This window comes from Herpailurus yagouaroundi, unplaced genomic scaffold, assembly GCF_014898765.1.
Source record: "Herpailurus yagouaroundi ecotype Mexico unplaced genomic scaffold, PumYag 308, whole genome shotgun sequence".
NCBI lineage: Eukaryota > Metazoa > Chordata > Mammalia > Carnivora > Felidae > Herpailurus > Herpailurus yagouaroundi.
Genome location: NW_024412525.1, coordinates 2382397 through 2410374, shown reverse-complemented (window position 1 = coordinate 2410374; position 27978 = coordinate 2382397). Strand labels below are relative to the sequence as shown.

Genomic DNA, 27978 nt, shown 5'->3' with positions numbered 1-27978 from the left:
AGATAGGGAAAGGAGGGATTCACAAATGATGTCATATACATAGTAGGTCACAAATAAATCACACACACACACACACACACACACACACACACACACACACACACCTCCCTCTGGTGGCAAGGAGGAGAACTGCATCTCCAGCTCCATGAAATAGAACTTGAGCTCCTGGGAATATGTCTGTCAGTGCCCCTTTCCTCATACGAAGAGACAGAGAACTGAAATAAATATCACAGTTGCACAAACCGTTTCATGCACTTTCTTATGACAATTTCCCTAACTTGTCATTTCAGGGACGTTTTATTGAACCACAAACCCACAAAATCCCCAGAGCTTACTAGCAATGGTCAATCCCACATTTAATAACTTGGATATTATGAACTTCTTGATAGATTGATTCCTGTCACTGGTTGTCATTTGACAAAGTTAAAACCATACTTCATTTTTTTCTTGATCCTTTTTGTTTTTTTTTTAACTTATTTCATAGATAAAATAAGTGAATCAGGATAATAACAATAATAATGTAAAAACATAGAAGAATGGTTCCCAAATTTGGCGGGTTCAGGAACCCTTTACACTCTTTATTGAGAACCCTAAACAATTTCTGTTTAAGTAGGTCATAGCTATCAATATTTACCTTTCTAGAAATTAAAACTGAGACATTTAAAAAATATTGATTAATCCATTTAATAATTATAATAAGTCCACCTTACGTGTTAACATAAATGAAGTATTTTAATAAACATAATGCTATAATCATATAAATAAGAATAAATAAAAATAAAATAAATTATCATTATTTGTTTTAAATAAAATGTTTTATAATAAAAAATGAAAGTACCTAATAAAAAGAGTGACATTATTATTTTACATTTTTACAAATCCTTTCAATGTTTGGCTTGACAGGAGACAGCTGCATTCTCATAGCTGCTTCTGTAGTCCATCTATTATAATATTTTGGTTGAAGCATATACAAAATATCCACCCTGACACAGATATGTAGTTAGAAGAGAGAGGTATTTTAATAGCCTTTTCAGAGAATTGTGGATATTCTTCTTCTTTTTTTTTAGTGTTTATTTATTTTTGAGAGAGAGAGAGAGAGAGAGAGAGAGAGTAGGCAGGGGAGGGGCAGAAAGAGAGGGAGACACAGAACCCAAAGCAGGCTCCAGGCTCTGAGCTGTCAGCACAGAGCCTGATGCGGGGCTCGAACCCACGAACCTTGAGATCATGACCTGAGCCGAAGTGGGCTGCTCAACCGACTGAGCCACCCAGGCGCCCCAAATTGTGGATATTCTTCTTGGGCACTATATTAAAACTGACCGAGAGAGAGTTTTTTAAGGTTAGCTACCATGTGGAATTTGAAACCATATAATGAAGTTTTCACAACTTGTTACCTTGAAATCCAATGGCTTATGTCCCACTTTGAATGGATCTTTTGCCCATGCATGATTTTGTAGCACTACATATTGGGCATTTGGAAAATATTGGAATTTTGGTTTATGCAAATCTTCCAAATGTTAACACACTTCACAAATACAGTGATTTTTATTTTTTATTTTATTGTATTTTTTAAAGGTTTATTTATTTTTGAGAGAGAGACAGAGAGCATGAGCAGGGGAGGGTCAAAGAAGCAGGGTGGAGGGGGGAACAGAGGATCTGAAGCAGGCTGTGTGCTGACAGCAGCCAGCCAGATGCGGAGCTCAAACTCACGAACCATGAGATCATGACCTGAGCCGAAGTCAGACACTTAACTGACTGAGCTACCCAAACGCCCCCTATACAATGATTTTTAAAAATCACATTCTTTAATATCACTGCCGAGCTCACCAGAAAAATCTACCTATTTGGGAAGCTCTCGCACTCACAAAGGCAGACATAAATTTTGTAAGATTTGAACTTTCATCTGAAAGCTTGAATTTTATAATTGACAACAAATACACTGAGCTGTTTTCTTTGAAGCGACAGGCTCTTTTTTTTTTTTTTTTTGAGACAATATCTACCAATATTCCAGTTCAACTCACCATAGGTTTTCAGTTAGTTGTTCTCTCGGGTGAAAATGACTCGCCAGGGAAAAAGCAGTTAGCACATTCCATTCCACTTTGGCATACCGCTGATGAGCCCGCTGTATGCTCACCAGGTTTAATACAATACAATGAACACTTTCTCCTGTTTCCTCTGACTCTCCCCCCAGTGAACAAATGGTGGAGGAGAACACAATGACCACTGGTACAGTTCAGTGCCACTGCCCAATTCCTGCTTTGGCATCAGCAGTTTTCCCCACCTTTGCCTTTGCACCATTAGCACAAATGGCCAATGTGATGACAAAGGCAAGGGATGTACCCCCAAGAGTCAGCAGACCACACTTTGAGAAGCACTGCCATGGTCAAGCACAGGGTGGCCTGTGATGGGGAAAGAGATGTCTTATAGGGCCCGGCATCACCTCCCCCTCTTGCTTTGACAGTGAGAATGAACTTCACTTCACTCCCACCCCCACTGGTACCCCCAGTTTGGTTTCCTACCTCTGCCCCAGTGTGAAGAGGGGTGTGGGGGGCACCCATGGAAACCCAGCCTTGGGGTTTTAGAGAGGTTATTTCATCCTGGCTGGGGTCTTTTATTATTATTTTTTTAATGTTTATTTTTGAGAGAAAGACAGAGTGTGAGCAGGGGACGGGCAGGGAGAGAGGGAGACACAGAACTCGAAGGGGGCTCCAGGCTCTGAACTGTCAGCACAGAGCCCCACGCGGGGCTCAGACTCACAAACCGCAAAATCATGACCTGAGCTGAAGTCAGATGCTTAACCGACTGAGCCACCCAGGCGCCCCCTGCCTGGGGTCTTAAAGGAACTTCACTGGAACCTCTGATCAGGAAAGGCCCCTTCCTGGTCAAGTCCTCCCCAAGATTCCCGCGACACAGTGATGGTGTGGGGGCAGGGCTGGCGTCTGCAGAAGGGGGTTTGGAGCCGAATGGAGAGGGGAGGGCGAAGCTGGCAGGCACCTAGGTGTTCACCAGGCATCAAGGCGGGGCCTTTGTCTGTGTTGGCGCCTCTTCCCCTGACGTTCCTGGCCCCAGCCTGGACATGGGGTGAGGAGGTGGTCATAGTTCAGGGTGACCTCTGAGAGGCTAAGTTTACCATCAACAAAGGCCCAGCTGTCCAGCTGTTGTTTCTATGTATGTCCGAGCACATTGTTGGAGGGGAGAGCAGTTTATCACCTATGTCAAGGTCAGTAAGTGGCTGTGGCTGCTTCTCCCAAGGGGAGGGTGTCCAGACACTTTGGGGTGCCAAGAACTTGAACAAGATGGCTTCCCAGCCAGCTCTTAACCTGCTCCCTCAGCCACGAGCACTCCAACCTTATTGGAGTGTTCCCAACCAGGGAACAAGCTAGGATTCTCCAGAGCCATGAAGGACTGTCTTTGGGCAGAAGGCTTCTCTCTGTGTTGTCCATTTGTCCGTTCGTTTATTCAGTGTTCATTTATCGAACACCTATTATGTGCCAGGCACTGTGCTGGGCGCTGAGGATACAAAAATGAGTAAGACATAGTATCAGCATTCAAGTTTGTCCAGAATATGTGTAATATGTGACTTCAATATCATGGGTTAAGCGCAGGGAACGAGGGATGCCCAGGGTCTATGGAGCCTGGACGAGAGCTCCTAATGCAGTTAGGGGTGGTCAGGGTAGACTGCCTGGAGGAGTCAGCATGCTGCTCAGATTTGGAGGAGGGTAGGTGCAGTAGGTCTGGGGTGGGGTGGGAGAGAGAGGCCTTCTTTCGGAGAGGTCTCTGCTGCGCCAAGAGTTTTGAGCAGCTCCGTGTGGCCGGAGCTAAGGGAGTGTGGAAGCCAGGGAAGCTTCAAGAGTGAGATCCCAGATGGCATGTAACTTGACCACAGGGTTTGCATTTCATCCTGAGGTCACTGATGGGGGAAACGGGAAGGGCCATGAGTGTAGCCTCGTTTCAGGAAGATGGTTCGGGCAGTGCGGGGAGCCCGGAGAGGCTGCCGCAAGCTTCACAAAGGCAATGGCCCAAGATGGCAGAGGCAGGTCGGAGACCCTGAGCAGCGAGCAGGACAGAACTCGGTGCTCAACCGATGGTGGAAGTGGGGGGAGAAGAGGAGCAGTGGGTGACCCTGGGATTTGGGGGTGGGCTGAGTGGTGGTGGCTGTGCCATTTTCTGTGATGTGAAGAACAGAAGGAGGGGTGGACGTGGGGTTCAGGTTGGGACCCGGGTGCCAGGAGGGGCTTGCAGACGGCCGAGCGAGCATGGTGAACAGGCAGTTGTGCACCCCGGTCTGATGCTGGGGTGGCCCTGGCCCAAGACAGATTTGGCACCAGGAAAAGAAAGCAGGCTGAGATTCTGTCCCCACTGACTCACCGTCCCCTCTTAGCCCTAGGACTAAGTTCAGCCCTCTGACAAAGAAGAAAATAATGTCTTCTGCAGCATGGGAAGAAGGAATAGAGGCAAAGCAGTGAGAGAGGACCAGCACCCAGGAAACTTGTGTCCAGGAGCCCAAGACTGGCTCTGCCAGGCCCAGGCCGTGGTGGGAGTAGGATCCGAGGCTTATTACGGTATCCCCAGTGCCTGGGACCCAGGGGCCTCCGTCATGAATAGACGGATGATGAATAGATGGCAGCTGTGTGGGACCTCTAGAGGCCTCTGGGTCTGAAGCATGGTGGGGACTAGGGCAAAGGCAGGAGGCAGGGCAGGGCAATTCTGGGCCATGCCTTGTGTGAAGGGCTCTGCTGAGGGGTGGCACAGGTTGAAGTCGAGCCATTGACCCAGAGGGTTGTGTCTGCCCAGAGTGGGTGCCTTTGCTAATCCGTATAACTATAGTAGTTCTTAAAAGGATGGTCTCTAGACCAGCAGTACCAGCATCACCCAAGAACTTGTTAGAAATGCTAATTTCCAGGCTCTACCCAAGACCCGCTGACTCAGAAACTCTGGGGGTGGGGCCCGGAATCTGCATCTTACCAAGCCCTGCAGGGGAATCTGATGCACTGTAAAAGTTGAAAACCACGGGGCTAGCAGAGGCCTGCTGACACCCGCTAAGTCGGAGCCCCATCACCTGCCCCCGTCCCCAGACAACTTTCTCAGCGGGAAGTTTCCCTGGAGAGAAGTGGAAGTTTCACCTGGAGAGAAGTGAAGCAATGCCTAGAACCAAGGCAGCTGCACTAACAGGAAGTCCCGTGCGGGAGAGGTACCTAGAATCTGGGAAGGCCTCCGGGAGGAGGTGGCTCCCAGCAGGGACTCCACCAACTGAGTGAAAGCAGAAGGGAGTAAGGTTTCTGCTTTGGAAGGCTGCGAGCTCAAAGGTGCAGAGGCGGAAACCCATGGAATGCGGGCTCGGAGGCAGGAATGGACTCACGTGGCCAGGATGGAGGTGCGGGCAAGCTGGGAATCGGGGGGCAGGACAGGCCCAGCTGGAGATGGTGCTGAGGGCTAATGCGGGGGGGAGTGGACAGGGGGAGGGGGAGGCAGAATTGGGAGAGAGACACAGTGAGCTGGCTTCCCGGTTCCAGCCTCGCTGACTGCTCACATGCCAGTGTGAAAAGAATTTGTTTCTCGAGTGGGGTCCACCCCTGCTTTGCTAGCTCGCTCTCTGCCTCTGTCCCCCACTTCCCCTCCCAACCCCACAGAGTCAGCCCCAAACTCCACCTGCCCATTATGGGATTTCTGGAGCAGCAGCCCGTTTTTCAGGGACCTGTCAAGGCCAGGGCCGACCCCAGGCTCTTGGGTGGAAGGCTTAGCTGGCAACATACCCGAGGTCTGGGGTGGGAATGGGCGTGGCCTTTTGTCCCCCTCCTCCATCACAGCACTGGGCTGATAGGGGAACTGAGCAGAGGGGCTGAGGAGGACTCAGGGTGGCAATGCTGAGCTGGAAGAGAAGGGTGCTGAAGGGAGGACACAGTAGGTTTGGGCAGGGGTGTGGGAGGCAGTCAGAGGTGTGGGAAGGTGGTGGGGTAGGTGCAGAGCTGTGGAGGAGAGGGCGAGAGGAACACCAGTCGTTGAGCTGGAGGTCAGCCCCCTCTCTGCTCAGTGCTGGAGGCTGCTGGGCCTCTCCCAGGAAGGCCTCTCCCCAGCTTCCGGCTCACCCAACTGTGCTGCTCCCAGGCCTGGCCCCAGGCAGGCCTTCCCGGAGGGGAGGGAAGGGAAGAGCCTCCTCCTTACGGTTTCACAGCACTGGAAATAGTGGCTAATTCCATCTGTTGCTACACAGCCAGACCGCTTACAATTAGGTAGAGAGAGAAGAGGGAATCAAAGCTTCACTTAACAGTTTTTAACGTTGCGATGAATTCTATGGGGCTTTGGGGGCCCCAAGCCTGGTTCATTCCAAATTCCTGGTAGAAGCCATCATGCAGGCTGAGTATAAGCATGGCTCCTAACTTATTAAGCACTTACCCTGCCAGATGGCAGGGTGAGGCCTGGGTAAGGAGCACAGAGAGGTCTCAGCTCTGCCTCTTCCTTGCTGTGGGACCTTGGGTGATTTGCTTAACCATTCTGAGTCCCCAGTTTCCTCATGGCTAAAACGGAGTTAATAATAGTACCTACCTCCGAATGTTACCTTGAGCCTTCAATGAGAATATACTGAGAGCTAACATTTGTGGGGCATTTGCTTTGTGCCAGACATTTGCAAAGCCCTCCAGACCCGTTACCTCATTGAGGCCTCCCAGCAACCCTCTGCGGTAGGCGCTATTATTATCCCATTTTACAGATAATGACATAGAGGCTGGGAAGGGCAAAATGGCTTAAGTCATACTAATGAGCGTTACTAGGGAGTTGTGTGTGGGTTCCCTGTACTAGGCTATGTCTCTAATGCCACAGGCTTTAATGGTGAGGTTAATGTGTGGCAGAAAATTGAGGGGTGATTACTTTTATAATTCTTTGTTCCTTCTGCTCTGGTGCCTTCTCAGCCCCCAGCCTTGCATTCTCTAAGAACTCAGCCACCGGAAACCCAGCCCTGGCTTAAGATGGGGTGGGTGGAGGAGGCGGGGAGGGGGCTAGCTGTCACCTCAGTGACGGTTGAGCAGTGTGGGGGAGGGCATGCAGGGGCAGGGCTGCCTGGAAGGCAGAGGCGCTGAGCCTTGTCACTTGCTAATTTGGGCTCCTAGCTTCCCAGACAATGCCAGGGCAGTCAGGCTGACAGGTGTCGCCACTGAGGGGATGGGGCCCTGACTCCACAACCCACGGCCTTACAAGGCTTAGCTCCGCTGGCCAGACACTTCCTTCCTCGCCCTGTGTCCTCCCAAGCCCTGGGACATTGGGAGCCCATGGGACCAGAGGCTGGAATCCCCTCCTGGTCTTCTCCTGTCACCTCACCTACCCCCAACTGCTCCCTCTTCTTGGGTTGGCCCCTTTCTCCCTAGATCTGGGGAGTCCTGACGCCCATTCCCTCTCCTCCAACAACTGTTTTCTTTTCCATTGAGCTCGGACCTCTTGGGAGATCTGAGAGGGCACGGACCACATGGGCCCAGCTTCTGGTCAAGGCTACCTCAGACTGTCCCTGAACTTTATTTATTTATTTTATTTTTTTATATTTATTTATTTCTGAGACAGAGACAGAGCATGAGCAGGGGAGGGACAGAGAGAGAGGGAGACACAGAATCAGAAGCAGGCTCCAGGCTCTGAGCTGTCAGCACAGAGCCCAACGCGGGGCTTGAACTCACAAACCGTGAGATCATGACCTGAGCCGAAGTCGGTCGCTCAACCGACTGAGCCACCCAGGCGCCCCTGTCCCTGAACTTTAAAAAGAGGCTAAGGGAAGGCCATCAGCTTCGCCCTAGGGAAGGGGAGTCCCCGTGGAAGCCAGCCTCACCCTTAGGTCACCGCGCACCGTAAAGTCAGTTTCCGAACGAGGAAGCCAAGGTTCAGAGAGGACACTGCATCTGGGTCGGTCGCAGTGACCCTACAGGGGGTTCCAGTCGAAAAGGCCAGCAGCGGCATTATGTGAATGTCGGGGTGGGAGGCCCAAGGCTAGACTCACCGGCTCAGTATAGAAGCTGGACAAAGTACGTGAACAAGATCAGGCTGAGCATATCACACAAAACTGGTCACAGAATGGATCACAGGAGGGCAAGGGCTACCTCTGGAGACCAAATGAGAGAACAGAGAGCAAGAAGATGAAGGTCCTGGCGGGTTAGGGCTGGGGCCTCCAGGTGCGGCCAGATGGTGCATTCTTCAGCTCACATGGACCTCCGAGCGGCCAGGAGAAGGCCTGAAATGAAGGCCAGGCCTGGCTGTAGAAGCCACATACCTGCCCAATGTGAGTTGAGGGCACTTATGGGCCTCTGGCGAATGTTAGGGTCAAGGGTGGGGCCAGGGTTATATCACAGTTAAAAGGAGGGATGGTGGGATGAGGACCGGGGTATACTCAAGGGGACAGACATGCTTTAAGTGCAACGTGACGGGAGCACTGGGCTGGCCATTAGGAGACCTGGCCCACTCACCACGTGACCCCTTCTCTCTGGGCCTCTGTTTCCTCAAGGGCACAGTGATTGCACTGGACAATCTTCCTGCTCTGACATCCTGTGAACTTCTGAGCAAGTTCAGAGCTGACCTCTGGGAAGACCAGGCCCTTATGGGCTGGCCAGGAATGTGTGAGGGTCTGTTCCAGGCTGTCATGCCCAGACGACACTGGACCAGGGCTTATTCTTCTCACGGAGCCCCTCATCCCCCCAAGCCCACGGCTTTTCTGGCATGCCCCAAGCACATGCCCTGAACCATGAAGTCCTGGGGCCCAGGAAGGCATTACAGAGTGTATTAGTTTCTTATTGTTGCTATCACAAATTGCCACAGCTTTAGTGATTCAAAATAACCCAAGTTTATTGTCTTATAGTTCTGGAGGGCAGAAGTTCAAAATCAGTCCCGCTGATCTAACAGAGAAGGTGTCAGCCGGCCTGCTTCCCTCTTGAGGCTTGGAGGTGAGACTCTGTTTCCTTGACTTTTCCAGCGGTTAGAGGCTGCCTGCATTCCTTGACTCATGGTCATGTCTTTTGTCTTCAAAGCCAGCAGCATAGTCTCTTTTTTGATCTTTCTTCCTTCTTCAGGTGTCCTACTACTGAGCCTGATCCTAATGCCTCAGTCTAATAAGGACCCACGTGATTAGATTGGGCCCACGTGGATAATCCAGGGTAATTCTCCATCCTCAACTCCTTAATTGTATCAGATTTGCAAAGTACTTTTTGCCATATAAGGTGAAAGATGCACATCTTTTTCATTAGTACATGGGCAACTTTGAGGGGCCACCATTCAGCCTACCACAGGGAGTTCTGCGTGGGGCTCCCGTGGGGCCAGAAGGACTGTTTCTTTCTCTGTGTTTGAGGAGGGTCCTCCCTACCAGGTGAGCGTCTGTGTCAGACATGGCCTCAGAGCTCCTGGGATGGCTGCTTCTGCGCCACAGGCAGAATGGCAGGGGGGCGACCTGGCCCCTGGGCAGATATGCACTGAGAAGGGGGTGACCGCTCATGAGGGTGACAATAAGCGAGGAGGGCAGGAGAAAGGCTGCAGAGGCACATTGGCAGGGGCAGAAGGTGGGACCCAGGGCCTGTGCCATCCAGCACTGGCCCCTCAGCTGGGTGTGGGCAGCTCCTAGCCAGAGATCGCCAGCCTTGCAGGCGGGCTCCGGAGGCAGAGGCCTCTGGAGTGGTCCACACACACAGGAAGACTGGGGCAGGCGCCAGGACAATAGAGCATAACAGTCCCATTTTTGAAGGCCACCTGTGAACACACAGCAGGAAAGAGGCCCTAGAGAAGCTGACAGGTTGGGGTGGACCTGCGGGCAGAGAGCTGGACCACATGGCGTGGAGGAATGGTGTCGAAGCATTCAGGACGCTGGGGTCCGGGATGCGGTATCCCGGCCCCACTCTGTCTCACAGGGACTGAGGATGATAACACCCCAGAGTCCACGATTCATCGTGGTCCCTGAAGACCCTCTTTTGTTCTTCCATTCGTCAATCTGTTTTCTTTGTTTTTCCTTCCCAAAAAGCAGAATAATCCATGCAGATAATTCATTTTTGGGGGTGCGTCTTAAGTTCTTGTAAGAAAGTTCTTGGATAGGGGGGTGCCTGGGTAGCTCAGTCGGTTAAGCGACCAACTTCGGCTAAGGTCATGATCTCACAGTTTGTGAGTTCGATCCGCACGTCGGGCTCTGTGCTGACAGTTCAGAACCTGGAGCCTGCTTCGGATTCTGTGTCTCCCTCGCTCTCTGTCCCTCCCCTGCTCACATTCTGTCTCTTTCTCAAAAATAAACATTTTTTTAAAATGTGCAGAAAAAAAAAAAAAAAAGAAAGAGAAAGTTCTTGGATGATTTACAAATGTAATAAGCCAATACAATAAACTCCAGTAGACTCATCCCGGCCTTCAAACCACTTCTCTGACCTCCAGCTGCTCCTTGGCTGATACCTGCCCTTATTTTCCATTCTAGCCCCTCCACTCAGAGTCCCATGCCCCCAACCCCTATAACTTTCTAGACCCTGTCCCTTCTCTCTTGGCAGCATTCCAGCATGGGGACTTTCCCAAATTGACCTGACCAGAGCTGAATTAGAGCAGCCTCTGTTGGGCACTAGAATGGCAATGTCTAGAGGGCGGAGCCTTTCACCCCTCTGTAGGCTCTGTGGGTGTGTCTCCTTAGGATACTCCTGTCCACCAGCTCTCTCCCCCACCAAACATGGAGCATGGTAGAGCTCCCTAACTTCCTGCCACGTGTGAGGCTCTTGCTGGCCTCCAAGAGGGGTCAGTATCCTGCTTGTCCTGTCCTGGCCTGGGATCCTGGCCCAGGAGATGACCGACAATAATAGCCACAGGATTAACATAGTAGGCATTGTCTTTCTCTGACTATAGGGTGGGTATTATGTGTTCATCAACTGTCTAAAAATACCCAGTAAACAGGTGCAACCTCTATGGCACCAGCCCCCTGGACTCTGGAGACAGAGGGTAAGGCAGGGGAGAAGGTGAGTGAGTCTGAGTTCCAGGCATGGGATGAGGGGAGCCATTTGGAACCCAGGAATCCTGGATTCCTGGAAACCCACTTGGAGAGGGGTGCAGAGCATCTGCGGACCCTCAGACTTCCATATGCTGGAAGCGTGGGCCCTGCTGCTCCTGCCACTCAGCTCAGTCCCAGGAAGGCTCATTGGATTCCGCCTGCCGCGCTGTTAACGTCACCCCTTACATCACCCCCAAGCCCAGGCATCCTCCTCGGGCACGTGTACCAGAGCCACACAAGAGCCCCCAAATCCAGTCTTTAGCCCTCTTAGGCTTTTGGAGCATGGGCTCCAGAAAAGTGATCTCCACATTTCCCTGTGAGAGATGTAGGTCAGCGAGACAGTTCCCCTGCCCCCCCCCCCGGCGCGTCCCCCCCCCACCCCAGGCCTCCTGGCACCCTGCCCCCCACCAGAGCCCCTTGCTCTGCTATAGTCTCCTCGCTGCTCAGTGCCTCATCTGGTCTGGCCACTCATTCTCTCCCTTCTTCGGCTTGCATCCCCCTAGGTGGGTGCTGGTTTTACTCAGCTGGTCACCTCTGTGTGCACAGGATCTGGGTGCACTCCTGAGCCTGTACATGCGTGTCTTCAGCGTGTGCCTGATGTGTGTGCTGCGGCGTGTGTCTGCTCTGTGAGGGGTGTGTGTGTGGTGGGAGGGGGTGGGAGGAGGGGCAGTGTGTCTGTTCTATTTTTACTGGCCAGTTGCTGTCGCTCATAGTTTTCATAGCCTCCCCTCTGCTCTGCCCCTCACAGTCTGCGGTCCACAGCGAGACACGGGCCAGCCCAGCTCACAGAGACCGAACGAGGTAAGTGTCTGCAGCCCTGAACTTTGGATCGAGGTCGAGCCCAGAGAGAAAAACTGGGGCTTGAGTTTCAGGAGACACCCAGGGCCTGGGGATGGAGGGAGACATGTCTTGCTTGTGCAACTGGGTTGGCTGGTGGAACGGCCCCCAAATGCTCCCGCAGGGTTTCATCCTGTGCAATGACATCTCTCCTGTAAAACTGTGATTGGAGGTAAAATCCCCCCTGCCCATTTTAAGGCTAGAGCCAAGAGCAGAATTTCCCACAAGGTTGCTCAAGGGGCCCCAGGGCAGAGCCTAGCGGATTCTGTTTCACACCAGGCTGTCCAGAGGGCACCGAGGGGAAGGGGGTGGCATTGGGAATCAGGGAACGGGGGTGGCAGAGCTGCATTTGGAGGTTTAGGAGGAGCCTGGTGAGCAATACAAGTAGGCAATGCCTGCAGCAGAAAAGAAAGACGGTTCTCCGGTGTGTGGAGCTCTAGGGGAGCCTGGAACACGGGACCCCAGCCTCTGCTGACTGAGGAAACCATCTTGTCTCTTTGTTCTTTGTCTTTGAGGGACGTGCTCAGTTCCCTTTGCCCACCTGTCTGTAGAGTAGGGCAAGAAGAGGTGAGGGCAGACTGCCAACACTGCTTGGCAAGGGCCCCACCCCTGTCCACTGCTCCTGGCTCTGAGGAGTAGAAGTAGTTGGGGTAGGGGGGCTCTAGGGGGGAAGGCCAATGGTGACAGCATTTGGGGTTGGGGCATGAGAGTCTGAACGCATAACAGAGGGCTCCTTCTATTGGGATCCGTGACTGGGGGTGGGGTGAGGGCTAAAGGCAGCACCAGCCACCAGGTTTGGGAGACTGTCCCACAGCCGTCCTGAGATTAGGCTTTCCTGTTAAGAGCTCAAGATGGGGGTGTGGGAGTAACGATGCTTGCTAATAGTCAAAGAGGACTGGGGTGACCTTGAACTGGGGTCCAAGGTCAGGGAATGGGGAGCAGAGGGAAGCACATGAGCCTAACCAGAAACTTGTGTCCCTGATGATCAGGCGTGCAAAGGGATTGGTCCCGTCCGTAAAGACACACACACAATCACTTACACACTTACACTTACACAGACGCTCACACACTCAGCCTCATAGTCTAGTTGATATTCCTGTCCCACCCCACGGGGCCTCAGGGAAAGGGAAGCCCAGCTCCGAGTCAACCCCTGGCCATCTTTTGCTCCCTCCCTCCCCCCAGCGGTGGATTTTCTAATTATCTCCTTGCTTGCTACTTGTGGGGGTGAAGGAATGCTGGCTCTCCAGCCTCACATTTGCTGCTGCTATCTGCATCCTGACTCTGCTTATCAGGTTTCTGCTTGTCTCCCATAGGACCTGTCAAGGGGTCCCGTCTGGTGGGTATCAGAGCACAGGCTGGGGACCCCTTGGCCTGGCATTTGTCAATGGGGCACGCCGGGCGGGGGGGGGGGGGGCTTGGGGAGAGGGCAGACCCTGGAGCTTGGCAGGGGGCCCTGACTGGCCTGGGCAAGTAAGGCTCCATGCTGGTGACAGTGGGGCTGTCTGAGGGAGGTGTGAACATGGCCAAATGCCCACCAAGGGTGAGCCACATCCCTACTGAGCTGAGACCTGGTGCCCTCTGCAGACTGGCATTATGGGAGGCAATGATGATGGATAGACAGACCTGGAGGTGTTTCTTTACCAGCTAGTGTTTCTTTTTGGACTTCCTCGGGAGTCTTCAGAGGAGAGGAGCCCTCAGAATAAACAGCTGGTGATAAAATCTAATTTCAGCCAAATATCTCTGGAATTTATGGATTGTCTCCTACCTCTCCCTCTGTGCCCCAGGGTGACAGCTGAGACTCTGGGGTCACACTCCCTTTCCCCCTCCTCCACCCTAGGCCTCACCCTCCCCAGGCAGCAGGGGCAGAGGTGGGGGGCCCAGAGGGCTTTCTGACAGGGTGGGGAGTTTCAGGACAGGTGGCCAAGTCCCACTCGTGGGGTGGGGGAGGAGGCTTCGTGGGCACAAAGGGAAAGGAGAGAATTAAGGCAGAGGCAGAAGGTGGCTCTGGAATAGTTACTGGTAGCTACTTTCCAAGTGTCCTTTAGATTTTGCCCTGCCCCCTACCAAACCAGGTTCTCGGACCAGATTCGAACTCCCGATCCTGCGCTCCATGGCCCCCGATGCACACACGCCAGTTTCCTCCTCACTTCACAACCCAGCTCGGGATTCCTGTCCTGCCTTGCACACCTGCTCCCACCCGAGTTGCCCTTCTTTCCCCGATGTTTTGCACAGTCCCCACCCTCTACTGGAATGCTCTTTGTCCAGGCCCAGGCAAGATGGTGAGTCAGGTCTGGCTTTGGAGTATCCCCCTCGTGTAGCCTTGAGGACCCCCTTCTTGGCCTGGGTCCCCCAACTGTTGGGACTGAAGGGAGCCCCAGGATAACCCAGTCAAGGAGCTTCAAACTGTGCTGCACAGTCCGAGGTCGTCAAGAAGGCCTTGGGCCTCCTATGTAACCCGCTTCAACCTGGGCCGTTTACTCTTATTGATCACATTTGTGTTACTTCCAAGTAAAATTTGGTTTGAACGAAGGCTTTAAAGGCTTTTTTAAGTGGACAATTTATCTAACCTCGATTTTTGCAGAGGGGAAAACTGGCCTGGAGAGGGTCAGGATAAAGAACAGAGTAGAACACAGGATCTGCCCTGCCTCCTGGCTTGACCCCCTCCAGGGCCCCCTCGCCGCCCTACCCCAGGGGTGCAGGTTGCACTGCCCTCTATGGGAGTAGCATGCCCGGGCCCAATTACATTGCACAGTGTCAACAGCGCCCTCTGGAGTTGTGCTTTATGGCAGCTACCTGTATTCCGTCTTCACTCGGTGCCACTCATCTTTCAGACTCTTCCCCTCTCTGAGAACTTCATGCCCACGCTCATCCATAGGACAGACTCTCAACTCAGCACGTTGTTTAGGGCCCCGTGACCTCACTCTTCAAACAGAGTTCCATGGATTCCATTCTGTTCCCCACAGGGGTTGGTAAACTTTTTCTGGAAAGGGCTTGATAATCAGTATGTTAGGCTCTGCAGGTCACAAAACTTTCTGTTGCATATTCTTTATTTTCCAACCCTTTAAGCAAAAAGAGTTTGGGGGCCAGATTTGGCCTGTGGACTGTAATTTGCCAATCCCCGCCCTACATGCCCGGCCAACAGAGCCACTTTGGGTTCTGATATTGCTTCTTTGCTCTTCTAAGACTTCTCTCTCTTGTGAGTGAATGAGTAAGTGGGTGAGTGAATGAATGAATGAATGAATGAAATAAAGAATAAATGGACAAGTATTTATCCTATTCTGACCTGTTAGAATCCATTATGTCTGATTTCTTCTTCCTGTTGTCGGACACTCCCAGGCTGGGCTGCTGACACAGCCCCAAGGCTCAGCTGGGTTGGGAAGCAGGAGTCGTAACTTTCCCACACTGATGATTGCTTTGTGCCCGTAGGTGCTGCCCCCCCACCGCCACCACCATGCCTGAAGTGTAAGTAGCCCTGCCCCCACTGAGACTCCGGGAAAGCAAGGCCCATTGCTACAGATTTCAGCCCCATAGTTGAGGCGCCATCTGTCCAACCCCTGAAGCAGTTCCCCAGGAGATCAGATTCTAAAGCAGAACCAGTCCTGAGTGCCTGGGTCCCCAGTGTTACTGTGCATCGTCCTAGCCTTTGAGCAGAACTCATGCTCCAGGTTGCTTAGGGGAGAGCTTTGAGGCCTGTTTCAGAGTTTGTCCCTGCACCGATCAGATGAATTGCATGTGCCAGGCCATGATTTGACATTGGCCCAACAGATGAACAAAGCACTGGAAATTTGCCCACAGGGCCAGAGACAGAAGCTTTCACGTTGCTGGAACCCTGTGTTGAGGCTTCCCTGAAATTCCACCCCTCCTCCCTGGCTTACAATGACTAGTATCTCCCCGCGAGAACCTCCAGTAGCCCAGGGAGCCATTGGATTTTTATTCCGTTCTGCTGGTCCCCTTGTCTGATGCCTGATTTCCTTCCGGTGTATGATTGGCACCACACCACCCCTGTCCAAGCTTGTCTACATGGTTCTGCTGTTGCATATGTAATATCAATGGTTCACGCTCTGTCTTCTGTTCTCTCCTGTCCTTCCTGTGGTGGATGCCTGAAGCGAGGTAAGTGAGATTTGGGGTATCTTTGTTTTGGTTAGTCTTGAGACTGGTGAAGGTGGCATAAGCAGTGTGTGTGGCAGGGGGCGGGGGCAGGGCAGGTGGCCAGTGGCTAAGAAAGTCCCCGGTGAATAGAAATCTTGGGTGAAGATTCCAGGCAGGGGCTTCTTTGGGCCCAGGGTGGTGGCCCCGGTGCACAATCTCCCTGGAAGGTCGTCCTGGGGCTAGCTAGGGCCACGGCACAGCTGGGGGTGATTCTGCACCCATGCCTTGCTGTGCACCCTCGCTGAGCACGGAGCAAGTACTTCCTCACTTGTTCTGCTCACTTGTCCAGCCCTGGGGGACCATCTTGTTTTTTGCAGAGCTGGTCCTATGCAAAGCCATATTTGAAGAGTAACAAGGCATCATCATTGGGCTATTCTACCCCTGCCCAGTGACCAAACATTGAGGGAGGAGCACAGAGATGTCCTTCCACTCCCCTCAGGTCTTAGGTAACTCTGAAACAATCCAGATTTATCAGGCTGCTGAGAACACAGCCTGTATATTCAGCCCTGGGTTAGGAACTTCAGGGATAGGGCTGTGGACTCTGAACTGGCAAGGGTGGGAATTAGTAGCACCGATGGAGGGGGCATTTGGCACAGAGATTCTCAATGAGATTCTCAGTACACCATTTTTCAATAGCCATACGAATTTCTTTTTTTCTTTTTAATGTTTATTTATTTATTTTGAGAGAGAGAGAGCAAGAGCACGGGAAGGGCAGAGAGAGAGGGAGAGAGAGAGAATCCCAAGCAAACTCTGCGTTGTGAGGGCAGAGCCTGATACGGGGTTCCATCTCCTGAACAGCGAGAGCATGACTTGAGCTGTAATCAAGCATCAGACGCTTAACTGACTGAGCCACCCCGGCGCCCCACCATATGAATGTCTAAGTTTTGCTGAGGCTCATAGTAAAGTGAGTCACCACTGATTGATGATGCAACGAGGTGTCCCATAAGCTCACCAAACAGCGGGGGAACGATATTGCAACAAAACCTTTCCATGAGTACATTACAGTGTGTAAACCGTGAGTGGTAATGATTATAGCCACGGGCCGTTTCTCCCACGAGCACACCAATCTGAGACGCAGTCCCAACCTCGCTTGAGAAGGTGAAGGGACAAACAGAACTGCTCTCGCCAGTCGGATTAGAAGTCACACATTCCACGCACAAAATGTAACGTCATTTTTCTCCCATTTTCTCCCGCAAATCCTGCTCACTTCTACTTTACACACTAGCCTAACAAACCAGAGCTATACTCTCCCGGCCCGCAGCACGGTATAGTCTATGCTGCTCACTGGTAACAATGAGAATCGACAACCTGTGGTCAAGAAGAGATACAAATGCTCAGAAGGCCTCAATCCTCATCAGTTAGGAACTGCACAGCCCACCTCACCTTCGCCTCCCCCGAGGGAAACGCTGCCGTAGAGCTAAGACTTGTGAGAACATGTCCAGTTGGCAGGAACATATCAAGGATTTTTTTTAATAAGAAAATAAGGTTAAAAAAAAATTTTTTTTTTAACGTTTATTTATTTTTGAGACAGAGAGACAGAGCATGAACGGGGGAGGGGCAGACAGAGAGGGAGACACAGAATCCGAAGCAGGCTCCAGGCTCTGAGCTGTCAGCCCAGATCCTGACTTGGGGCTCGAATTCATGGACCGTGAGATCATGACTTGAGCCAAAGTCGGACGCTTAACCAACTGAGCCACCCGGGCGCCCCCAGAAAACGAGGTTTTTATACCTGGGGAAGATGAATACGGCTGATGTTGACATTAAAAAAGCTGTGATGGCTAAAAAGATATACTTCTTCACGTATGAAATTCACAGCTTGTTCCTCTGACATAACAGATCATCAAGGTGTTGGTACATTACTATGTAGAGCACTAACAGGTGCCTCTCTTTCATGCCTTCCAAAGGATTTGCACGTCCACGATGTCATTCTGTCTGTAATAACTCTGTGGACTGAGGAAGGTGGGTCTCAGCATCCTTATTTACAGACGAGGAAGGAGGTGTCCACAGAGGTCATGTGACCCACGTAGGCTCCCACCAGCGTTAGAACCAGGATTGAAAGCGGGGGTTTCGGCCTCTAAGTCAAGGTAGCTGACTACAGAATTCTCTGAATTTGAGGGGCTCAGTCACAGAGGTGAGGGACCTGTTAAGGGACCCTATGGCGAGGATTCCGGGTAGTGATGGTGAACCTGGCTGGCACGCACGCATCCTAGCCTAGACCACATTTCCGGTTTTGCAGACTCTACCTCACCACCTGTCTCTCCCCTTCTCACCCTCAGAGAAAGCCCAAGATCACTGCCTCCCGCAAACTGCTACTGAAGGTGAGGCTTCGTGCTGGCTCTGGGGGACATCCAGTGGGAGACGGAGGAGGGCATGTGGTGCAGACTCTGTGGGGGTGTGGAGGGTTGTGGGGGGGTGAAGAGGAAGGAGACCAAAGTGAGGGTGATGAGGGGGCAGAGGGGACTCAGCCATTGCCTGAGACTGGTGGTCAGTGAGTGGGATCCTGAATCTATGGAGTCCTGGCACCTGCCCAGATTCCTGAGAGGAGGCAGTGACCAGCTTCAGGGTGGCAATCCCCTGGTGGCAGGCAGAGGGCCTTGCTTTATTTTGGCAAGAGTTTCTCTCTTTGGAGCTCTGTGGCCCAGAACAGACCAGAAATGGGTAAGAGGGAGACTGAGGGAAAAACAAGTTCCAGGGTCTAAGAAGTGCTGTGTGCAGTCTCTCAGTGCTTGCTCTCACATGGTCCTGCCTGCAGCCAGCCCATACACCTGCACACCCCGTGGGACTATCTTGTTCGTACTCTCCAAGGGCTGCCTGGGCTGCACCCTGACCAGTATGAGAACACGTTGCTTGTAGAGTCACAGGCAAGAGCAGAGCCTTCCCCTCTGGCCCTGATGCTGGGGGCAGGGGGGCGGAGGGAGAGGATGTGGGGAATATGAGGGCCCCAGGCCCCGGGGTCAGGAGGCTCTGTCCCATCTAGAGCCTGATGCTGGCCAAGGCCAAGGAGTGCTGGGAGCAGGAGCATGAGGAGCGGGAGGCTGAGAAGGCACGCTACCTGGCTGAGCGCATCCCCACGCTGCAGACCCGTGGCCTGTCCCTCAGTGCTCTGCAGGTGAGTCTGCACGGCTGACCCCAGGGCCCAGCTGGCAGGAGCCTGAGCTAACACTGGCTCCAAGCTCGGTTCATTTACAAGTGGCTCTTCCCTTACAAGGTCTCATGTCATCTCATAGACCCCTGGGAGGTGGTGCTGGTAGATCCCATGTCACAAGCGCAGGAAGGGAGACTCAGAGCGGGGAGGAGCAGCTTTTTGGGTGGGGCCAGGCCAGGGCTGGGGCCCCACATCAGACTAGTGCCAGGGCCTGGAAGGTGTGCAGTGGGGTGGGAGTGGGGGGGGATCTTGGGAGGCCCCATTTCTCCCCTTCTCCTGCAAATAGGTTTTTAATGTTTGTAAAACACTGATACCTGTTTACATGCCAGTGACTGCAGAGAAAAAGAGACTGGAAGGAAATATACCAAAATGTCACCAATGGTCATCTACTGGTGACATCACTCGTTATTTTTTAAAATTTTTTAAATGTTTATTTATTTTTGAGGGGGGGAGAGAGATAGAGAGAAAGAACAGGGGAAGGGCAGAGAGAGAGACACACACAGAATCTGAAGCAGGCCCCAGGCTCTGACCTGTCAGTGCAGAGTCCAACACGGGGCTCGAACCCACAAACCACAAGATCATGACCTGGGCCGAAATCAGACATTTAATCGACTGAGCCACCCAGGCACCCCACTCGTTATTCTTATTATGTTCTTTTTGTTTAACACATAGTTTTCAAATTTTCTACAATTAACTGATTTTTACAAGAAAACTTTTTAAAGAAAACAGTTACATTCAGAAAGGAAAACAAAGGGCTTACACACTGAGCTATCAGAAGCCATGAACCTCAGAGAAAAGGGGATGGTCAGGTCCTTTCCAGAATGTAAATCTTGCAAAGGTGCTGGGCATGGAGGCAGAAAAGAAAGGCTGGGGTCCCCAAAGCTCCTGTCCCCTCTTTTCTGTTTGTGCTTGATTAACCTTTCTTCCTCCAGGACCTCTGCCGGGACCTGCACGCCAAGGTGGAGGTGGTGGATGAGGAGAGATATGACATTGAGGCCAAATGCCTCCACAACACCAGGGAGGTGAGCCTGTAGGAGTAGAGGGCAGGCTGGGTGCGTGGTGGGGCGATGTCCAATGTCCGGGGCAGGTGGGGGGGCGATGATGCTGCAGCCGTGGACTAGGTGGGTCCCCCTTCTCCTGCAGGGTCTGGGAAGTGGCCACTTGGGAAGCTCTGGTCTCTCCACTCCAGCCCCTAGGACTGGAGATGGGCAGAGAGGATAATCACACAGATGAAAAGCACAAACTTCCTCCCAACCGGCCACACGGGCTCCTCAGCCTAAGAAGAGCTGCCCTCTTTGTTCACCCACACAAACAATCATATGCTTGTTAATAACATCTTCCCTTTGTGAATGGCTTTCATGTGCATTGCACCCTTTGATCCTCCCTACGCCCCCCGTGGATGAAGCAGGTGCTATTATCTGCACGTTACAAAGAGGGACGCTGAGGTTCAGAGAGGCTGAGAAATTTGGTCCAGGTCACACAGTGGTGATTGTGGGACCAGGTCTGGTCGCTGCCCCCCCGCCCCCACGCCCACCCACTGCAGTGCCCTGTGCTCCCTCGGTGTGGGGCGTGGGAGCATTAGCTCAGTCCAGACCCTGCTCCAGTGTGATGGGGCAGAACTCAGAAGGGCAGGACTCCTGATGCTGTAGTGAGCTGCTCCTGGGTGCTTGTTCAAACAGGGAGGAGGGGACGTAGTGGGATGGGACACCACTTTGTTTCTTCCTACTTCTCCCATCAGGAATGATGGTTTGTGGCATCACTAATCTTCCCAGAATTCCCTCTAGAGATAGCACCCTGGAGTGGAGTTCATCTGCCCCACTGGACCAAGGCTGTGCCCTCAATGAACTGCTTTGAAGGCTCACTGGGAGGGGCTACTTAGAAGCAGAAATGGGGCCACAGGAATAAGAGGCAGCAGCCCCCCCCCCCCAAACAGGGCTTCCAAACCAGACTTGTGCTGAGTTTGGTGGGACTGCCCTATCTATTCACCCTACCCTGACAGAGAGGGCTAATGTGCTTTATCTGTCCATTTACTCTTTCATTCATTCGTCAACAAACACATTGTGGCTATTTGCAAAGTGATGAGTGGGTCTGAGTGTCCCAGAGGGTCTGGCCTGGAAGCTGGAGAATTTGGGGGGTGGTTTTGGCTGGAACTGTCGAAGTCTGAGGTCCTCAGGAAGGGTGCCCTGGGGGTGCACGCAGTCTCTCCAGTGAACCCTCGCTTCTTCTCACCTGCAGATTAAGGACCTGAAGCTGAAGGTACTGGACCTCCGTGGGAAATTCAAGCGTCCACCACTGCGTCGGGTCCGGGTTTCAGCTGATGCCATGCTCCGGGCCCTACTGGGCTCCAAGCACAAGGTGTCTATGGATCTGCGGGCCAACCTGAAGTCAGTGAAGAAGGAAGACACAGAGAAGGTGAGGAGCCCTCTTCTCAGAACCTTTCACTCCCTGTCCCATCAGCCTTTACCAGTCACTCCATCACATAGACTCAGGCAGGAGCTCCTGTTGGAGGCCAGGCAGCCTGTTAGAACATTCTAGAACCCTCTGGGAGACCAGTGATGAAGTCTTATTCTGTTTTGGAAGAAAAAAGACTTGCTCCCTTCTCTCAGGCTGCTCTCAATCTGAGGAGGAAACTGGGACATGAAGAAAGCCAGACCAAGCAATAAAGTAAAAACTCTACCCAGTGTGAAGAGAATGTGGAGTTAGGATGACAAGGGAGACAGTGACCTCTGTCGCTACTGGGGAAAAAAGACAGCAGATCATTGTGGTCATGGGACCCATGAGCACAGAAATTAGAAAACTGAGTTCAATCACTCATTCAGGAACAAATCACTCAAAGCTGATTGAGCTCAATATATGTGCCCAGAATCGATGGGCTCTAGAAGGAACATGGATGAAAGGCATGGTCTCTGGCCCTAGAAGCTTCATAAAGAGAAGAGATGGCCAGGCAATATGCTGATAAAATGGGACATGAGCCACTTTATGAGGAGGTAGGTTAGAAGGGGTGGCCTTGAGCTGCCTTGAGCACCAGACCAGGAAGTTGGTGTAGGTCTGGAGGCAATGTTGGGCTGTGAGTTCACTGGGGTGGGAACTAGCCCCAATCATCCAGAACTTCCAGCTGACACAGCCTCCTCCTTCCTGTGGAGCTTGATATGTGTTTATCTCTGAATGTGTCCTTGGACCTCACCAGCTGGGTAGGGCTGTCAGCATTTCCTTTTCTTGAAGAGACTGACTTTCTTTCCTTCTTCTTTTTTTTTAATGTTTAAATGTGTTTATTTATTTTGGGAGAGAGAGAGAGAGCATGCATGCACATGTGTGAGCAGGGGAGGGGCAGAGAGAGAGGGAGAGAATCCCAAGCAGGCTCCACACTGGGGCTCCCACATGGGGCTCGATCCCACGAACCGTGACATGACCTGAGCCGAAATCAAGAATCAGGCGCTTAACCAACTGAGTCACCCAGGGGCCCCGAGGAGTCTGACTTTCTTTCCTTTTCTTTTTTTTTTTTTTTAATGTTTATTTATTTTTGAGAGAGACAGAGAGAGAGAGCAATCAGGGCTGGGCCAGAGACGAGGGAGACACAGAATCCGAAACAGGCTCCAGCTGTCGGCACAGAGCCCGACGTGGGGCTCCAACTCACAGACTGCGAGAACATGACCTGAGCCGAAGTCGGACGCTTAACCCACTGAGCCAGCCAGGAGCCCCTGGAGTCTGACTTTCTAGCACCTAGTTTCTTTTATGTCTGGAGGGCCTGGCTGCCCTCTGGCCTGCTAAGTCTCTGATGTGTGTGTGGCCTGCCCACAGGAGAGGCCCGTGGAGGTGGGCGACTGGAGGAAGAACGTGGAAGCCATGTCTGGGATGGAAGGCCGGAAGAAGATGTTTGATGCCGCCAAGTCTCCCACCTCACAGTAGAGGTACCTAGAGACCAGCTCCCTTCTTCTTGAGCCCACCAGAATCTAACAGATAACAGGGGCTCCAGAACGATGGCTGGTGGGTTGGGCCCAGTGTGGTGCATCGAGGAGAGTCAGCTCTGCTCAACTCAGCCCTGGCTCTAGCAACCTAAGGCCTTGGGCACATCATTTCTGCTTTGGGGCGTTGTTTGTTACCCTCATCTATAAAACTGGAGGCTGTAGCAGATCAGTGTTCTCCAAGCGTGGTCCTCAGACCAGTGGTATCAGTACCACCTGCTAATGATCTGGCCCCATCCCTGAGCCATTGAATCAGCAACTCTGGGGTGGGCCAGCCCTGTAGGTATTCTCCTGCAAGACCTTGAGAGCCACTGGGTGAGACGATCCCTGGGGGCTCCCCAGCTCTGACTTGCTGAACATCTAAGCTTTTTAAAATACCTCCTGGCAAAGTACCCCAAATCACAGTCTCTGGTTCCAGGGGGGTTCTATTCAGAGAAGACAGCCACCCCCCACCCCCCCTGCTTCTCTGAGGAAGTTGCTGGAGAAAGCAGCAAAGTTAGGCCTCATAAAATCCCCATGGGAGTGCCAAGGGGATGTGCAGTAGGGCAGAGGTCTGCTAAATAGCCCTGGCAGGGCAGGCTTTCCAGAGCTCTGAGCTCCCTGAGGAAGTGATAGGCAAGGGTTAGTAGGTACAGGAGAAGGGCGTGTCAGAAGGCTGATGTGCAAGTAAGAGCCCAGAATCGGAAATTAACCAGTGGTGGAGGAGGAGCCACAATGGGGAGGAGCGGTGATTGGGCTTCAGAAAGGAGAGGGGAGGGAGCTTGGGCCCTGGGCTGCCAAGCTGAGGCTTCATAGGCGCCCCTCTGGATGGTGGTCCAGCCCCCGGTGTGCTAGGGGTGAGAAGTTCCAGAACTGTATCTCCTGCGGGTAAATCTGTAAAATGGCTTCTGCCTCTTTGTCCCTACAGGCCGGCTTGCTGCACTGTGCTCTGAGCTTCCCCTTCTCCTACCTCCAGCCTGCCTCACCCGCCTCTCTGCATCCCACCCTGCATTTCGGAACATCCCATCCTGCTCCCACCTCTCCCCTCCAGCCTGAGTGCCCTCCTCTGGAAGTGGGATTAAACAGACACCCAAGAGGACAAACACACCAGTGTCTGAAGAGTTCACCCTAGCAGGGTATAGACCCTGGCCAGCCGTGGTACAGCCAAGCTGAGGAGGAAGAGGTGTGAGAGCATCTTCCCTCTGGCCCCGTGCTGCATCCCACCACTGCTTCTATGACATGTAGGGTGCCCCCCAGGCATCACAGCTTCTCCATTAAAAACCAGGGTTCTGGTCATTTCTGTAGCTCTGGCTGTGAGTGCTCAGAAGAAAAGGAAAGACAGGGAGTCTGAAGAGATGGCTGTTCTGGGCTCGAGGCATGAGCTCAGGGTCCGAATGGAGGTCTAAGGAGTTGGCAGCTGCCTGCTAAGGTCCCTCTGGGACCCCTCCTGCGCAGCCCCAGTGACATTAAACAGCACCCCGTCACCATCCAGGACACTCAGATTACCCAGGCCCTAGCCTCTGGAACAGCCCCAGCCCAGCCTAATGACTCCAGCCAGCAGAATGGGCTTCTGCATTCAAAGCCCCTTGCCCTGCTTGATTTCACAGTTCCCTTTCTCTGAAAACCTGCATTATCTCTCCCTGGAAGCTGCTGGATATTCCTGAGTATTCTGGGCTGAGAGGTCAGGGTGCTTTCAGCCCCTTACCTGGTCCTACAGGCCTGGGCAAGAGTTACTCAGCGCCCTGGCCCAGGCAGGAGGGACAACTCGCAGTTCTAAGTCTGGCCACTAGGCGGCTCCTTCCCCATCGCCATCCCTGGGGCTGTCCTTTCCATCTGATCCCTGCTCCCTCCACCTTCACCCACTTTCCTCCCAGTTTCTCTTCACACTCCTGGACTGGTCATATCCTCCATATCCACTTGCCTCGGGGTGGGCCGACCAGTGGTCTGCCCTCTAGGTGAGGTCCTTTCTCCATTCCACTGATATCTGGACCCAAAGCCTGATGAGGGGTGTGAGCCTGCTGGGGTGGAATCAGGGGAGGGGACAGCCTCCCCCGCTGCCCTCCCACATACCAAGGAGAGTGGCTCCTATGGAACAGAGACCAAAGTTCTGGGTAGAGCAGAGCCGGGCTGTTCAGGGCGGTGTCCTGGTGACTCCTGAATTAAGCCTACAAAGAAAGTGGCTGTCCCCGACCGGCGCCCTTTGACTTTTTGATCACTTCAGCCCTGGTCCCAGAGAGGCTGAGCTGTCTGAGGAGTCCCCCTTCCTCCCACCCTGTGAGTCCCTGTTCTGCCCTCTGCTCCCAGGGTATTTTCTGCCACAAATGCCAGAAGCTGAGTACAAAGTGCAGCGCCAGCTACTTCCTGGGGCAGGCCCTCGGACCCAGATCTGCTCAGCCTGCCAGCCCCTTGAAGGACCAGCAGCTTGGGATGCGTTTAGGGAAGGCAACACTCTGCCTGGGGTTCTTGCGACAGCCAGCTCAGTAGGCAGAAAGGCAGATGTGTGCAAAGAGCACAGCTCCTACCATACTCAGAAAGCCTTAGGCGTGGACACACCCAGTCTCTCTCATACGCACACACGAAGCTGGAGAACCTGATGGGGCCGGTCTGTACACAGAGGATGGGGTTGGGCTTCGTGCCCGGGCAGCCACAGAAACCCACCCTTCCCTGCCTCGGAGGGCTCCTCTCGGCTGGCCTGGGTCCAGAGCATGGTCTCCTTGCTTTGCCTCTTCTCAGCCCTTTGAGAGAGCCTGGCCCCAAGTTCCAAAGCCAAACATCAGTTCCACCAGTCGACTGTTAACCTGGGGCCCTGGCAGACTGGGGTCTCCACCCTGCCCTACAGAGGCAGGAGACCAGCCCCAAGTCTGACTCAAAACAAACACCTCGGTGCAGAGAGCCCTTGGGGCCAACTCAACACACCCAAGGTGGATGCCCTCTGGGAAAGGGCCACGGGCATCCAAAGGCTTTCCGGAGGTCATCATTTGGTTCTTCCTGCTTCCCTGCACGGCTGAACCTAATCCACCTCCCGTGAGGGTGGACCAAGGGCAAAGAGGCAAAACGCTTCCAGAAAGCCAAAACCACGGGAACTGAGTGGGTGAGGGAAGAGGCAGGCGCCGTCACAGGGCTGCTTTGGGTGGGACAGCAACCTTGGGAGGGGGCTGCTCATTTCGTTGTAGCTGTGAACAGGGCCTGGGTGGGAGGCATGGTATCCGGAGAGCCACGCTTCCGCCCCTTTCCCCATGGAGGGCCAGCACGACCCGGACCAGATACAGGGGGAGCTGAGCTGGGACCTGGGCCTCCCACTGAAAACAGATCCCACATGCAGCCCATTTACTAAGTACCAGGCACCACACTGTACACAGCTTCACACTTGACCTTCACAACAGCTCTATGAGAAAGGTGCTATTCCTGGGGCATAGAGAGGCTAGCGTCTTCCCGTGGCCGCACAGGTAGGAGCCAGGATTCAACCCAGGCAGTCTGTTAGAGCCCGTATGCTTAGTCACTATTTTAATAAGAATAAATATGATGTTCAATGCTTTATCATAATTATATCATTACATTCTCCCAAAATGCTAACAAATAGATCCTCTCGTCTTGGATTGGTGGGTGAGGACGTGGAGGCTTGGAGAGGTGAAGTAATTCACCCCAAGTCACAGGGTTTGGTAGCCTGGAGCCTCGGTCAACCTGCCTTTGGGGTAGTGCTTCCTGGGGCCTGACTTACCACAAAGAGCCCAAGCAGCCACCTTCCGGAAGGGACACGGCGGGGGGTCAGGGGCCCACCCTATGCACCTGAGGAATCCCAAAATCCCTACCAAAAGGGAAGGCATTCAAATGAGATACAAATGTTCCCCAACTGAGCCAAGGCAAGGTCTTCCTCCAACACTGGGGCCAGAACTGGGGGTGGAGGGACGGGGTGGGGGGGGCGATTTCTTGGGGGAGGCCTGTGGTTAAGCTGGGTAAACGTCTCCCCTGCAGCTCGAGATGGACCTGCTGCGCCTGTCTCCTTGGTAGGAAGGGCCAGGGCAGAATGCCACCTGCGAACGCCCTTGCCTGCCCCAGAGTCCTCGGGAGGCCAGCGGCTGCCTCTCCCTTCCCACGAGCGCCCTATCTCCATGGGGGCAGGAGGCCAGGCCCCCTGTCTGTCTGGAGCCCACCTCCAGCAGGTTGATCAGGGCAGGCCCAACGTCCAGGGCTGCTGGGGCTAAAGTGCCCTGCTGAAGGAGGGAGCTGAGTTAAACATTAGCCCCAGAGGCCCCCCACGAAGTAAGTCAGACTCCCCGCAGGGATCTGGGCTGGGCAGCCAGGGGGGCGGTTCCGTTCCAGCTGGGTGACCAAACTACTGAAGGCTGGGACAGGTTGCTGGGACCAGTGCAGGCGGCAGCCTCCTCTCATGACCGAATCAGTGCTCTCTCCTCAAAACTCCCCAAAGCTTGCCAGCCTGAGGCTCCTTCACTGGAGCTGAGGAACAAGGGTATTCTCTTACTCCCCAGACACACTCCTAAGCTGGCCAGTGGGTCCCTTTGGCTGAGCAGTGTGAGTCTCTATAACCCCCTGGCACCGGCACAGAGAACTGCGGTCAACATCTGGAGGCCCAGAGAAGGAAAGTGACTTGTTCAAGGTCACAGACAAAATTGGGGATGAAAACACAGGTCCTTGGACCCCCAGTCTACTGAGAAAACTGGATGTGGGTGGAGGTTTGCTATCCCAGCCAGAGGCAGAGGCCTGGTGACCTGAGTGGGTGGCCCACCTCTGGCCTGGCTCAGCACCCGTCTGGCTCCAGTGCCAACAACTACCCCTGTCACCGGTCAGCACAGGCTGGGTGAGCCCGACCCTCTAGGTTTCGGAGAGAAGCATGGCCTCATCTGCGTGTTCCAAACTGGGAGCCCCTGGGGGAGGAGTGTGTGTGTGAACATTCCCAGCTATTCATCTGAAGGTGAGCC

At 53.2% G+C, this 27978-nt stretch overlaps 1 protein-coding gene across 2 annotated transcripts; it reads left to right on the top strand.

Annotated features, from left to right (window-relative positions):
* Nucleotides 1–5350: 5350 nt before the first annotated feature.
* Nucleotides 5351–26576, top strand: TNNI1 (troponin I1, slow skeletal type). Of its 2 annotated transcripts, none has more exons than XM_040462062.1 (10): nucleotides 5351–5371; nucleotides 11718–11770; nucleotides 15233–15268; nucleotides 15913–15916; nucleotides 18232–18273; nucleotides 18933–19064; nucleotides 20033–20122; nucleotides 21336–21512; nucleotides 22899–23008; nucleotides 23970–26576. In XM_040462062.1, the coding sequence occupies exons 1-9, from the start codon at nucleotides 5366–5368 to the stop codon at nucleotides 23004–23006; spliced, it is 648 nt and encodes a 215-aa protein (XP_040317996.1). In that variant the 5' UTR covers nucleotides 5351–5365; the 3' UTR covers nucleotides 23007–23008; nucleotides 23970–26576. The 2 variants fall into 2 exon arrangements, with proteins under 2 accessions (XP_040317996.1, XP_040317997.1); XM_040462063.1 differs by lacking the exon at nucleotides 5351–5371 and adding an exon at nucleotides 11507–11568.
* Nucleotides 26577–27978: the final 1402 nt, after the last annotated feature.

Coding starts and splice junctions, on each gene's coding strand:
- TNNI1 (XM_040462062.1), top strand. Junction 18,274..18,932: donor CCCGCAAACTGCTACTGAAG/GTGAGGCTTCGT, acceptor TGTCCCATCTAG/AGCCTGATGCTGGCCAAGGC. Junction 21,513..22,898: donor AGAAGGAAGACACAGAGAAG/GTGAGGAGCCCT, acceptor GCCTGCCCACAG/GAGAGGCCCGTGGAGGTGGG.